This window comes from Rhinatrema bivittatum, chromosome 4 (genome assembly GCF_901001135.1).
Source record: "Rhinatrema bivittatum chromosome 4, aRhiBiv1.1, whole genome shotgun sequence".
NCBI lineage: Eukaryota > Metazoa > Chordata > Amphibia > Gymnophiona > Rhinatrematidae > Rhinatrema > Rhinatrema bivittatum.
The window spans coordinates 1,365,846-1,380,209 of NC_042618.1; the positions used below are offsets into that span (position 1 = coordinate 1,365,846).

Here is a 14,364-nt window from a genome sequence, read left to right on the forward strand (position 1 = left end):
GGAGTTATAAAATTACCCTCCCTTTGTATTACTTTAGCAATGTGAACAAATTGCCTTGCCAAGAAAAATTATTTTGCAAGAAACAATTAGCCACAGATAAAGGACTTTTTGGTGTATCTACCCTGACCTGTTACCCCAGATTTCTACTGCTCGCTAGACCTGTCCTAAGCCTGCTTGAATTCTGTTTCATTGCTACCAACTCTGCCGGTGGCAATTCCAGGCATCCAGCCCCTCTCCCCTCTTGTTTTATTTATTTAAAAGTGCTCTCTTCTTGCATTTCCTTTATTTTTTTGATCCAGAAACGTCAGACTGCTCAATCAGAAGCAAGGCTTGAATCCTTGGCGATTTTTCTTCTATTTTATACCCCCTTTCAAATCACTCAAGCCCAGACACTGCAGCAAGAGTCCTGCACCTCACTCAGGAGCCCTGTAATCTGGTCCCGAGCTATCCCCATTGTGCAATGACAGACTCCCTCTCCCTCCACAGCATGCCCAGTGCCAGCTGGTCTGGGGAGCAGAAGAGCTGAGCCGGGAGCCAAGCCCACATCCTACCAGCGAGTCACTCTTAGCATGCACAGAAACAGCAACCAGAGCAAGCAGAGGCCTATGTTAATACAGGAGTCCCAGTTAGTTAGCTAGGACTGTATAAAACTGGGCTCGTTCCCAGGTCAGGCTGCCATGCACGCAGCATATGATCTGCACGATGCTCTTGGGATACAGAACATTATTTATGGTAAACCCTTTTCCTATCTGGAAACTCTCCAGTGTTAATCCACTTTCTCTAACATGGATCCACTGTTTTGCAGTAATTCATAATCTTGTGAACATCTTTGCTGGTGCAGATAATTTATGGTCTGTTTAGTGTTGGCGCTGGGCTCCAGCAACATGACATTTACACTCTCTCCTTTGTGGGATTTCAGGCTGAGAAAACGAGGAGCTCCTGAAACGGCACACTCAGCCCTTGAAAGCCAGGTGGAGTCAAATGCTGACTTTACAGTGACCTCCTGTGGCTCTTGGTAAATCTGATTTGGGAATGGTTCCTAACTCTTGCTTACTAGAGAAGGCCTCACTTGTGACCTGGGTCAGGACACAAAGATGCTGCATGGGAAGAAAGGAGAAAAACAGATGTTACATATTGAGCCCTTTTATTCAATGTTCAGAACGGTCTGGGGATGAAGTATTTTCCGTTTAACTATCGTGGCACGGGGGCATACTGACCTCCATCTCACTGGGACAGACAGGCAGGGTATCCTCACACCATGCAGACCCAGCATGTTGCCCCCTAAGCTTCTCCAATAGCAGCCTTAGGGGCAGAAAGCACCCCGTACCTCCTACACATTTCCGTTCAACCCCATGCTGCCTCTTGACTGCCAGTAATGGGCAGGCCATTTATCTCAATAGACAATGAGCATGATTTTAAATTCAGCATTCTAAACAAATACCTGCTAAATGCTAACATTAGTGATTAGAAAAATTAGTGTTCATTTCCACAAGGAATTTCGGAGTCCTCACATCCTACATTCAAACTTGGAGAAGGCTGCTGTGATTCATACTTAGAAATGCTGACATGTTATTGTGTCCTAAGGGTATTAAGGCACAGAGGTGCCAGAGTTGTGGATCCAGATAGCCAGGGGAGCAGGAGACTGGCCGAGGACCTCTAACTGTCTCCCACAATAATCCTGTAGGTGGCGCCACTTCCTGGCTGAGTCTGAGCTTGGAGTGACTATCACTCTGGTGACTTTTTCCCATGGGGAAGAGGATGATATAGCAGCTGGTCTCTCAGCAGTTCCAGAGCCTTCAGAAGTCCCAGGAGTGCATCCATCGAAGGCCAGTCATAGGGCTACGGGGGTTAGGAGCCAGAGGTCCCACCATTCCATAGGCCAGAGGATGGAAGAGGTAGAAGCTGTACACCATGGCAAGGGAGAAAACGAGAAACCTGCCGTTATTCAGGAAATAGTTATTACAGTACAGTATTATGCTGCTTCTAATCCCTGCTCTGTGTGACCTTCAGTAAGTTATAAGCGCCCTCTGTCTCATTTCCAATTCCTGCTCTGTCACCGACTCTGTGATCTCAAAAGAGTTCACTTTTCCATCTAGTACTTCTCTCGTCACAGCTACAAATGGATAGTACAGAAGCGTAACAAATAAAGCTTCCTATTCCTTCCTCAGCCAGTTCAGAGACCATTATTTAGCATTCAGTACCAGTCCAGAACAGACCATACCCTGGAAGCAGTGCTCCAGTTACCTACGTGTTTTCATGAGGTAGATCAGCCTACAGTCTTGCACAGACAGGCCAAACTTTGCAATCCTCAGAGACGCCTGCGCTGTCTGGCCTCCGCCCTGGATTCACTATCCAGTCTTCCAGAGCAGCAGTATCTACAGAGGCCCAAGGATAGTGGACGCTGTGAAAGAGCGTGTGAACACTGCTTCTCCTATCCCTGCGGCACCGGCATGGTTCTCCTGTCTGAACCCATACAGACAATTTCAGTACCTGCTCCTTCGCTGGCACTGCGCCTCCATGGGTACTACTGTCCTGAGAAACCGGGCCTTGGCCCACTCAAAGCTAAAAGGTGAATGGACACCCAACCATTGGGGGCTGAGAAGAAACAGCAAGGTAAGGGTGCCTGGAAGACAGAGGGGGGGGGGGGAGGACCACCTACTCCTCCCCTGCCTCTTGGTTCTTCAGCTGCTGTATGCTAAGGCAGTCTGAAATTACTTTCCCCATTCTCAGAATAAAACTGGTCGTCCAGTTCAGAGAACAGGTCACCCAGGGTGAGGAGGTTAAGCCTCCGGAGAGCATCTGGCTGGTAGGTAAGGAAAGACAGGGTTAGGTGGCTGCCAGCTGAAGGCGCTCAGTCATATAACGTGCAGATGATGGAGAAGCAGAAGACAAACGGAACCACCCACCCTAACAAAATGCAAGCTATGGAGGGATGGAATAGGCTGCTTCCGTCTCACCTGTAGGCAATGGCTAGGATCAGGGCCCATACTGCAGCGGTGTAGACCTGGCGAGCCACGGGAGGGGAGAAGCACCCTGCACAATCCTTCAGCAAGGTGTCACACGTGATCCCTACGGGAAGAAAACCAGTCATGCAGAGTCCAGGCAGGAGGCCTAGCTTTCACAGGTGCCAGCCTTACCTGTCAGCATGCAGGAGAAGAGCAGGGCTGGGAAGTAGTGGTGAAAGTACAAGACACGTCCCATCAGGAAGAACGGACAATAGTGCAGCACCCAGCCAAGCATCAGCTGCCCGCCGCCCTGACATAGCACCCGGCAGCGCTCTGAAACACAAACAGCAGCTGTCGGAGGGGGCCAGGCTGGCCCAGAACTTTTTCCAATTAGAAACATTTCTGAAAGGGGCCAGTTTCTAAGAATCTCACAAACCTTCAACACTATCCAAATGCCCAGAATCCCAAGACCTTTGCTACTCCCATGCAGACAGCTTCTGCACTCACATGCTCTCCAAGCAGGTGGACGTGTTTATTTTAGATTTTTATACTGCACTTCAAAGCGGATTACATTCAGGTACTGGAGGTATTTCCCTGTCCCCACAAGCCACGGAGGGTAAGGTGACTTGCCCAAGGTCACAAGGAGCGACAGTGGGAATTGAACCCTGGTTTCCCTGGTTCACAGCCACTGCTCTAATCACTAGGCTACTCCACCCTCTACGGAAGAGTGCAAAGGCACGAGCGGTGGGCCCGAGGAGCCACTATGGGCCAGGGAATGGTGCAGAAGCACTGGCTTTTGGGGGGAGCCACTGAAGGGAAGAGTGGAAGGTGCTAGCTGTTAAAAAGGTAAATTTTGGTCAGACTGATCCAGCTGATGTACTTTCTAAAACAGTGGTTCTCAACCCTGTCCTGGGGACCCCTCCAGCCAGTCGGGTTTTCAGGATATCCACAAGGAATATATGCATGAGAGAAATTTTGCAAGTTATGGAGGCAATGTATGCAAATTTTCTCTCATGCATATTCATTGTGGAGATCCTGAAAACCCGACTGGCTGGGGGGGTCCCCAGGACAGGGTTGAGAACCACTGCAAGGGAGAGAGCACTGCAGACACTTACCTCTGACTGCTTCTGTCATGAGTACGCCCCTCTGCATGGATATCATTGCAACACTCACCATGAGAAGATATAGGCCAATGCAGCCCAGATTCAGCCACCAAATAACCTGAGAGAGAAAGAGAATGGGGGCTTAGGAACCAGCAGATCTGCACATTTGAACAGTAGGAGCAAGACGTTTTATCACACGGCAGTTTTTATAAACAAATATATGGACAGACTATGGAGCCAAGGAAAGGATCAGACACCACCAGACTTCTTCCTTTGGGATATGCTCAAAGGAAAAGTCTATCGGAATAAGCTTTTCTTATGTTCTTGTGTCGCGCACTGTGGAAGATTTGAAGGAAATCATCCAACGTGAAATTGCTGCTATTCCCCCCGATATGCTCGTATAGGGCAGTAAACATTTATTTAGTTATAACTTACAGTTAATATTGGAGACTGCACTGTCATTTGGATAGAGCCCACGAGTGTATGATTTCTGCAGGGCATTGAAGAGTGGCTCACATTACGGATTGGTTTAAATGAGGTTGATCTCTAAGCTTGATGCTTCCTTAAATGCTCCCAAGTTTCAATGAGAGTCTAAGCCCCTGAGGCAGCTGTCAAAAGGACGGCGAAACTTGGCCTGAGTCTGGCAACAATTTTAATAAAAACACGTCTTCACTGCAATAAAGATTGAAAAAAAGACTTGGGCATCTAATCCTTTTGTGTTTTCAGAATCCGTGGCCAATCCAGGCCATTAGGAAGTACCCAGCAATTCCAAACAGTAGATCCATTTCATGTTACGTTTGGCCGGCCATGGGGTAGGCCCGTGACCAGCTGCTCTCTCCGACACACTCCAGCAGCTTCATTGCCCTCCCAATGCTGCAGCAATGCTTCTACGATCCAGTGGGCTCCAGCTCCCAACGTGGCTCCAATGCCACCATGTTCCTGCGCCTCCTTGGGGTATCCTGCATCGCTCATCAGCACTTAAAGAGCCAATGATGGGAAACGCCCCACGGCAGCAGGCCCTGATTACTTAAAACACAGCCCGGACTGCCTATCACTGTCTCAGTAACACTTTATTTGGAGACACCTGGGAGGTCAAGACCGGTGGCAAAACCTCAGACACCTTCCCCTAGCTCCATATGAGGCCTCCTCAGGCCGTAACAAAGCACACAAAGCCTCAAGCAAACAAAAATCCAGGAAGAAATCTCCACAGACACCCAGAGCCATCGCAATCGAGACTCCCAATAGCATAAGAGCGGTGCATCAGATCCCCCACAACCCCCAGCCATCCCCGGGGCCTACCTATGCAGGAAACTCATGCAAAATGGCTGCCGGCTCTGAAGGACTCGCTGCTAACCACACGTCTGGACTCTCTAAACTCAGCGGTGGTGTTAAGGAACCATGTGGAGGAGAGTTCGAAAAAAAAGCTGCACCCAAATCATCTCCAGGCATCAAGCACACCAAACACATGGGGCCTCTCTCTACAGAGGCCCAAAACACCCCATATGTGCCTCTTGTAGCCCTGTCCATCCCCCCTGCCGCAGCACAATCACTACAACACAACCCTCTCGGCACTGGTGCACCTATAAGTGGCTTGTGTAACTCTCCCCTCTCCTCTCCTCCAAGCCTTCCAGAAATCCTCTTGCTTCTTGCTCTCTTAATTCTCTCTTTTTTTTTTTTCTCCTTTGGTAAAATGTATTAAGAGAAAGAAGCATCCAAGAAGCAAAAGCCTAAGGAAGGAAGGGAGAGGGAGGGAGAAGAAGGGAGTGGGGAGAAGGAGAGCCAAATGGCAAATTTCCTCTCAGCAGGAAGTGTTTCCCCCTTCCCCCCGGTTGGCTGCAAGCTTAATCAGATAGCCCTGTGGGACCAGGAGTGGCTAGTCAGGCTGGCTCAGTGGCCTGGCCCAGGTGCAGTGACAGGCCATGCCTACCATCTGCTGGAAGCAGAAAATCCTGGCGTTCAGAGGCTGTGATGTCACAGAGGGAAATCAGGGCTCTCTGCCTCCATCTGCTGGCAGGGGGAAATAACCCACTGAAGACCTGGACTGGTGCAGCAGAAGAAGCTGGAATGACCATTCACAGATCAAGAGGGTTCAACCTCATTTAAAAAAAATTTCCCTTTTTGTTCCCAACTAAACTCCCACTGGGTTACTGATTTGCTTTGTTTTATATTCCGCTTTTCGGCACTTCATAGCGGATTACATTCAGGTACTGTAGGTACTTCACAGGTTATATAAAATATCTGCTTTCCTTGGCTGTCACCCGCAGGGCTCAAGCAGGCTGCGAGAGGGGCTGCTACTGTTGGCACAACTACACAGAAGGAATTCCCTCCAGCACTTGGTCAGAGGGACACTTTTATTGTCCATGCACTCGGTGTGGGGGAGAATAGGGCTGTGCGTACATTTGTAAGAAAAATACATCTACCTACCGGATTCCCCAGCAAATAAACCCGATAATCAGTCTCGTTGACACCCGAGAAGCGCAGGCCCTACAGGAACAGTGATATAATGTTATATTGTCACATGCATTTTGTCTATGGAACAAGTCCAATATACAGTTGTGTGCAAAAGTTTATGTACCCCTGGTCGAATGGTATATTTCAGTTCATCTAAGTGAACAGAAGCTGACACAATCTCTACATGGTATAAGGTTAAATATACAAAAAGTGTGTGAGAAAAACTGTCCCAAAGCACAGTTCAACAAAATATACATCTCTTAAAAGAATTAGCTCTGAAGCTTTTCTTATGTGAAACCAATATTATGTAATGCTTCAATATCCCACTGCAGCCGGTCCCCTGACATGGACCTTGTTTTGCAGTCTGGCTGCATTGGGAGAGAATTCCTCTAAATAAATACAAAATAAAGAAATAGAAAACAAATGTTTAAAAGGAATAAAAGAAACTGTACCTAGATAATGATACTGATTGTTACATAGCTTAGTCGAGGCACACACTGAATAAACATCTCTTAGGATGGTAGCACACTCCTCCTGCTGGCCACTTGTAATATTCAGACCACCATGTTAAATCCCCAGAAACAAATGGCATGCAATACCCAATCAGTAACAAAAAGGCAATGAAATAATATGTAAAAAATATATTAAAAAAAAACAATCAGAAAAAATCTGACCACTCCTTAAGATTAAAGACCATCAGGGTGCAGGGACTGAAAGTTATAAATCCATCGCTGTTCACGTTGGAACAACAGATTAACAGGGGCAGGGATTATGGCAATCACAAAAAAGCAAAGATCAGACAGAGTATTGTGCTTCCTGCCAGTGCACCACAAGGGGAGCTTTGGTTCACAATGAGAAGTAACGATAGTGCTCGTAAATTCCAACTGAATTCTACAAATAGTCTTAACCACATCAACACAACGTAAATAATCCCAGCAGAATCACAATTAGAAGAAAAGTTCAAAATATATTTTCTATGAGTAACAGGATGAATGAATTCCATAAGAAATAGTGAAAAGGAGCAAGTCTGCAACCTCCACATGGTTAACGACCTAAACCTCCAAACAGGAGAACCTCACTCGACATTTTAGATGCAATGGTTATGACAATTTATTCGTCTTAACCTTGATATTGAGTGCTCACCTTTTTTCTAACTTTTAAATAAACTTTTTATATTTTTTTACTTATTACCTTACTTTTTGTAACTGATTGTGGATTGGGTATTGCACATCATGTGACCTTTTTGTGCCATTTCTTTCTGGGGATTAAACTTGGCGGTCGGCTTCCATCTTTTGACCTGAATATTACATGTACCAGCGAGGGAAGTGTGCCCCAAACTAAGAGATGTTTGTCGTCTTTCATATGTTCAGTGGGTGTCTTGACTAATGTATGCAACAGTAAATCTTGGTACCTAGGAATGGTTTATTGTTTGATTCCTTTTAAAAATTTGTTTCTATTGATTTGTTTCATTTATTTTGTAGAATTGTCCCTCCCAATGTAGCTGGATGGTGAAACATGGTCTGTGTTGGAGGACTAATTGCCTTGGGATATGAAGCATTACATGAGATTGGTTTCAAATAAAATTATTGGTTATGATTTATTTAAATTTAGAACCACACATTCCATTACAGTACAAGGTGGTTCACATCTGTCACATGCATAATCACTGTTTTACATATAGACACACAAAAAGAACAAAAAATGATGATAGGTAAGAAATCAAGTCGGACCCCTGTTACTTTTTGAAACGCCAGTATGAAGAGATGAGGTTTTAAGGCTGTCCTGAAGGATTTGTGCGACGAGGCTGTCCAAATAGACTCAGGTCGTGGACCAGCTACTGAGAACACTCTGTTTCTGGTAACGTCCAGTCGTGCTATTTTGGTGCCGAGACCTCCAAAAGATTTTTTTCTGCGGCACGCAGCTGATGGGATGAAAGGCAAAGAGCTGAAGTAATGCAGGTGGACGATTCATCATTCAGGAGATTTATTGTGACTTCATGAGAATCTGTGTCATACGTTCCCGGATTTTTGTTCCCCTTAGTAATCACGCAGCAATTTTGTATGATTTGTAATGGGCTGACCCAGATATAAGGAATTGCAGTAATCCAACACGTGTAGAATTAGAGCCTGTAGTACAGATTGAAAATCCCGAGTTTCCAGCAATGCTTTTATGAAGATGGTTTTAAGAGATGTATATGTTTTGTTGAATTGTGCTGAGCGTTTCTAGTTTTCCCCCATACACTTTGGGGGGTTGATGCAATAAAGTGCGCCCAGCCTAACGCACAAGTTTACATGTTTGGGATGCGCTAGACTAGCACCCGATGCAATAAGAAGATTAACACGTCCAAAATCCACACCCAAACAAATGTGTAGCCGATAGCGCTCATCACATGTAAATTTCATGTAGTTGGGGCTATTAGCTATTACCCCCAATGGGTGCCCAATGCACAATTTTTAATGTTTTTTTGCCTTTTATTTTAACTTATATCCATGTTATATCTTCGTGTGATACCACACTTCTTACTTGTTTAAACGGGATCCTTTAAATGGAAGCAAGGATGGACATTGGGACATTTCAAAGCTAAGTAAAATCCAGTTATTTGTCTGACGGGTTAACAAACAAGGAAGAAGTGTGGTATCACACGAAGATATAACATGGATATAAGTTAAAATAAGCAGCAAAATATAATAAAAAGAATACAGGCGATCTGTTGCCTACCTCTTGAAATTTTTAAATATACATTTTCAATAAAAGAAAGGGAGAACGGAGAGCGAGTTAATGATTAAAAAAAAAGGAAGGCACCGAGGGGAGTTGCCTATTAACAAACGTTGGCCAATGTAACCCCAATATTTAAAAAAGGCTCCAGGGGTGATCCGGGTAACTATAGACCAGTGAGCCTAACTTCAGTGCCGGGAAAAATAGTGGAAACTATCCTCAAGATCAAAATTGTAGAGCATATAGAAAGACATGATTTAATGGGACACAGTCAACATGGATTTACCCAAGGGAAGTCTTGCCTAACAAACCTGCTTCATTTTTTTGAAGGGGTTAATAAACATGTGGATAAAGGTGAACCGGTAGATGTAGTGTATTTGGATTTTCAGAAGGCGTTTGACAAAGTCCCTCATGAGAGGCTTCTACGAAAACTAAAAAGTCATGGGATAGGAGGCGATGTCCTTTCGTGGATTACAAACTGGTTAAAAGACAGGAAACAGAGAGTAGGACTAAATGGTCAATTTTCTCAGTGGAAAAGGGTAAACAGTGGAGTGCCTCAGGGATCTGTACTTGGACCGGTGCTTTTCAATATATATATCAATGATCTGGAAAGGAATACAATGAGTGACGTTATCAAATTTGCAGATGATACAAAATTATTCAGAGTAGTTAAATCACAAGCAGACTGTGATACATTACAGGAGGACCTTGCAAGACTGGAAGATTGGGCATCCAAATGGCAGATGAAATTTAATGTGGACAAGTGCAAGGTGTTGCATATAGGGAAAAATAACCCTAGCTGTAGTTACACGATGTTAGGTTCCATATTAGGAACTACCACCCAAGAAAGAGATCTAGGCGTCATAGTAGATAATACATTGAAATCGTCAGCTCAGTGTGCTGCAGCAGTCAAAAAAGCAAATAAAATGTTAGGAATTATTAGGAAGGGAATGGTTAATAAAACGGAAAATGTCATAATGCCTCTATATCGCTCCATGGTGAGACCACACCTTGAATACTGTGTACAATTCTGGTCGCCGTATCTCAAAAAAGATATAGTTGCAATGGAGAAGGTACAGAGAAGGGCAACCAAAATGATAAAGGGGATGGAACAGCTCCCCTATGAGGAAAGGCTGAAGAGGTTAGGGCTGTTCAGCTTGGAGAAGAGACGGCTGAGGGGGGATATCATAGAGGTCTTTAAGATCATGAGAGGTCTTGAACGAGTAGATGTGACTCGGTTATTTACACTTTCGAATAATAGAAGGACTAGGGGGCATTCCATGAAGTTAGCAAGTAGCACATTTAAGACTAATCGGAGAAAATTCTTTTTCACTCAACGCACAATAAATCTCTGGAATTTGTTGCCAGAGGATGTGGTTAGTGCAGTTAGTGTAGCTGGGTTCAAAAAAGGTTTGGATAAGTTCTTGGAAGAGAAGTCCATTAACTGCTATTAATCAAGTTTACTTAGGGAATAGTCACTGCTATTAATTGCATCAGTAGCATGGGATCTTCTAGGTGTTTGGGTAATTGCCAGGTTCTTGTGGCCTGGTTTGGCCTCTGTTGGAAACAGGATGCTGGGCTTGATGGACCCTTGGTTTGACCCAGCATGGCAATTTCTTATGTTCTTATGTTCTTATGTATGAAACCATCCTCTTCCCTCTTAAAACGGTTTTTGGTGTGCCGAAGGCACATTAGTTTTGAGTGAGCTGACAGAGTGTACCTAAAAACGTTATACACACCAGGTGTTATTAGGCATACACTTGGGGAGATCTCTTTTCCACTAGCACTTTTTTTTTTTTTAACGTGGCAAATTTAACTCCAGCCCCAGAAGCAGAGTAAAGTCAATTAGCAAGACAGGGCCTCATGAGAAATAGAAAACAAAATACAGTCCTCTGTGTTACCGTGAGTGTGCCCTCCTGCTTAGTATCATTCTGACATTTATTTACTGCTTACAGTGGAGAAAAATAAACGTATATTGACTTGATTATAAAAAAAAAAAAAAAAAAGTCTTCTGGCCGCACAATTTAGATGCCCATCGCAAGGGGCGCTTAATACAAGACACTTCAGCAAATTAACAGAAAAAGTGGGATAAAAAACGGACGCTCATATTCAGCATCCATTGCAACTGTGGGCGCCCGATGCAATTCTCCCCTAGCACGCCCTGTTTTTATGCAACCCCTCATTCAAATAGTGCACGGGGTGCCCAGGGGATGTGGCTGCACGTGCATTAGGAGAATGGGCACTCAGTACGAGTGCGCGTCTTACTGAATGAGCCCCTTTGTGTTTCTTTGAATATGATTTTGGGGATTTATCCACATCTTTTCTTTTACAGAGTTAAACACTACGTCTTTCTGCAATATTTAGTGTAAATTACTATTTATTTTCCGATTTTGACAGATTGAAAATAAACAAGTGACTATGGAATGTGCAAACATTTGGACACCCTTCAGTTCATTCGTTAGTATTTAAAAAAAAAAAACAAAAAACGTTAATAAGGCCTAAAATGCTGATTGACTCGTTAGGCCGTCTGTCAGTCAGGTAAAGACAATGCCATGGTTTATTGAGATCGAATGTCGGTATATAAAAATAATAAAATAAGTAAATAAATACTCTGTTGTCCTGTCTACTTTCAACAACCATGGTTCCTCTAAGCAGAAGAAATCTTGAGCATTTGAAAATGAGGATAATTCACTCTTACGAAGCAGGATAGGGCTCTAAAACGCTCTCTAAATGCTTCCAGCTAGCAATGTCAACTTTCAGAAACATTGTTAAAAAAACAGAAATATGCAGAGAAACATAAGTACACAAGAAAAAAATCCAAAAATGCTAGACACTTTAAAAAACCTCAATGTCAGAACGGCCAGATGTTGCAGACCCAGACCGCACACAGAGCAGAGTCTCTATCGTAGACGCATCATTGACCACTATAAACTAACTTTTATGACTGCCGAGATTTATGTGCCGACATCATGCTCATAAGTGATTCCCTAACGAAGAATTGATTTTCAAAACATTGCAATGTCAGGACTGATACACAGACAGCATGAAGATATTTCAACTATGATCTTGGCGCCACAGCAATGAGCACAGCACAGCAGTCTGGTAAAACAAGATATTGTATACCAGCACATCCACGTTGGTGGATTCATACCTGACTTCAGTGATAGCTTTACAAATCATGAAAGCATCATATGCTCTGGGGTAACCAATGATTATAACATATCCAACATCCACATTTGTGTGGTTGGAGCATCAGTAGCCCTATAGGCATCAGTAGCCCATTCAAGGCACTATATGAGGTTTTCCCCAGATGCTTTCACACAATCCTCACTCACATTTGCGCTAGACTCTTTCACATATATTGAGAAACATAAGTTGCAGCAATCAAAGTTAAAGACACTTTTTATAATCCAAAAGTATCAAGAATGAAGCCAGTGAAGGAAGCAGCGAATTTATTTCCAAATATCCAGCAATATTTATTGCAAAATATCCTTAAGAAAGGCAACTTTTTGTAAGCAGTGTCCCGACATGTATATGTTTTACAAACAGGCTCCATCGGGAGGGACAGAGTACTGTATGTGTCAGCAACATATCATATAAGGCGATCTGTATATAGTATAGAAAATAGAAGTTACATGGAACTGTTGAAGTTAAGGCAAGATCTGGAAGGCCAAAGAAAATCTCCATTCTTTATCTCTTCCAGGCGAAGACACGTAATCACCTGATCAAATAACCAATCTCTTTGCGGTAAAACAGATGGATCACAGACTCAGCCTCAGGGATTGGAGCATGTTTCTCCTCCTCAAAGGTGACACTGTCCCCCATCTCTGGGGTCATCACGGTGCCCCAAGTCCTCCCAAGTGGACCCTGGGGTTTTCAAGGTTGGCCGTGTCCTCTTGACAGGAATCTGGGAAGAGAGAACCAACAAGAACTTGCTGGAAGCCTTAGCTGTGGTCCCAAAAGGCAGCAAGCCAGGCTTGGAAAGCACGCAAACAGCATGTGCAGAAAGTGAAAAAAATTCCGGAGGAAAGTTTCCCTCGGTTCCTGGGACTGAACCAGAGAAGATTTCTCATGCAGTTCCCACTATAGCAACTGCCAGCAACAAAACTGAAAGTAGGCCAAACTCCCCCCTCAGGTCCTGCAGCTGCAGGGCCTTCTAGGCCCAAACATGCGGTCCCACTCAAAATGGCCACCGCCTCTGTAGCCCTCATAGTTGAACTCGTGTCAGGGGCTTCCAGAGCCGACATACCAATTAAACCAATCGGAGAGGAAGAAGCCAGCAAACTCTTCTGCAAGCAGGGACTGGGGTCTTCACCCGAGTGGAGGCATGCCAAGCACACAGGGCCTCTCTCCCCCATGGCCAGATCCACCCTACGAAAAATTTGCAGCACTGGAAGGCATGGCCCAAATGTCCATGAGGACCATTGCACTACTGCGAAAAAGGAAGGCGGCTAAGCACTCTAACCCCTTCGTCCACGATCACAGAAAATCGATGGCGCTCCCTCTACAACGCTGGTGCACCTCCTCGTGTCCTTTACCGCCGCTCCAGCAAAGCTTACTTATTTTTTTTATTTTATTTTTTTTTTACTTTCGGCAGCAAAAATAATTAGGAAGGGAAGGGAGTGAGAAAAAGAAATAAGGGGACTCGAGATAGGGGGATGAACCAAAAACCCCCCAAAATATTATCAGTTACACTGTAAAGCCCTGTTGGCTGACTTCACGTTGTATGGAAACTGATGTGATGTTTTCTTAACGAGTATCGGTATATAAAAAACTTTAAATAAATAAATAAAAAAAGAAGGCACGTGCTCATAATGGCTGGACCGGCGTAGCAGGTCAAGATGAAAGAAGGATCCATCTGAAGAAAATAGGATAAAACACAAGCATTGTCAAGTTAAGTGTAAAAACATTGATAAGACAGGCAAAGGAAAATTAGTTTCTTACTTGATAATTTTCGTTCCTGTAGTACCAAGGATCAGTCCAGGACACCTGGGTTGTGACTCCGCACCAGTAGATGGAGACAGACTAAAACTTGTGGGCGGAGCCATATATGCCCCTGTGCCAGTCACAGCCCCTCAGTCATACGTAATGTCAAAGTAGAAACACAACCAGAGAACTAAACTCGCTATAAACCGCTTAAAAACCGGGGA

The 14,364-nt window shown here is 44.4% G+C and overlaps 1 protein-coding gene across 6 annotated transcripts in view; it reads right to left on the reverse strand.

The window, feature by feature from the left end:
- Window positions 1–1,127: 1,127 nt before the first annotated feature.
- POMT2 (protein O-mannosyltransferase 2) overlaps window positions 1,128–14,364 on the reverse strand; it is a 128,303-nt gene continuing 115,066 nt past the window's right edge. For 4 of the 6 annotated variants that reach the window (XM_029597641.1, XM_029597638.1, XM_029597640.1 and 1 more), the window contains 5 exons: window positions 6,473–6,532; window positions 4,061–4,166; window positions 3,138–3,296; window positions 2,958–3,069; window positions 1,128–1,902 (listed from right to left, as the gene is read on the reverse strand). In XM_029597641.1, the coding sequence (XP_029453501.1) occupies window positions 1,797–1,902; window positions 2,958–3,069; window positions 3,138–3,296; window positions 4,061–4,166; window positions 6,473–6,532 (543 nt within the window). In that variant the 3' untranslated portion in view covers window positions 1,128–1,796. The remainder of the gene's footprint in view (window positions 1,903–2,957; window positions 3,070–3,137; window positions 3,297–4,060; window positions 4,167–6,472; window positions 6,533–14,364) is intronic. The other 2 variants (XM_029597639.1, XM_029597636.1) reach the window with 1 other exon arrangement.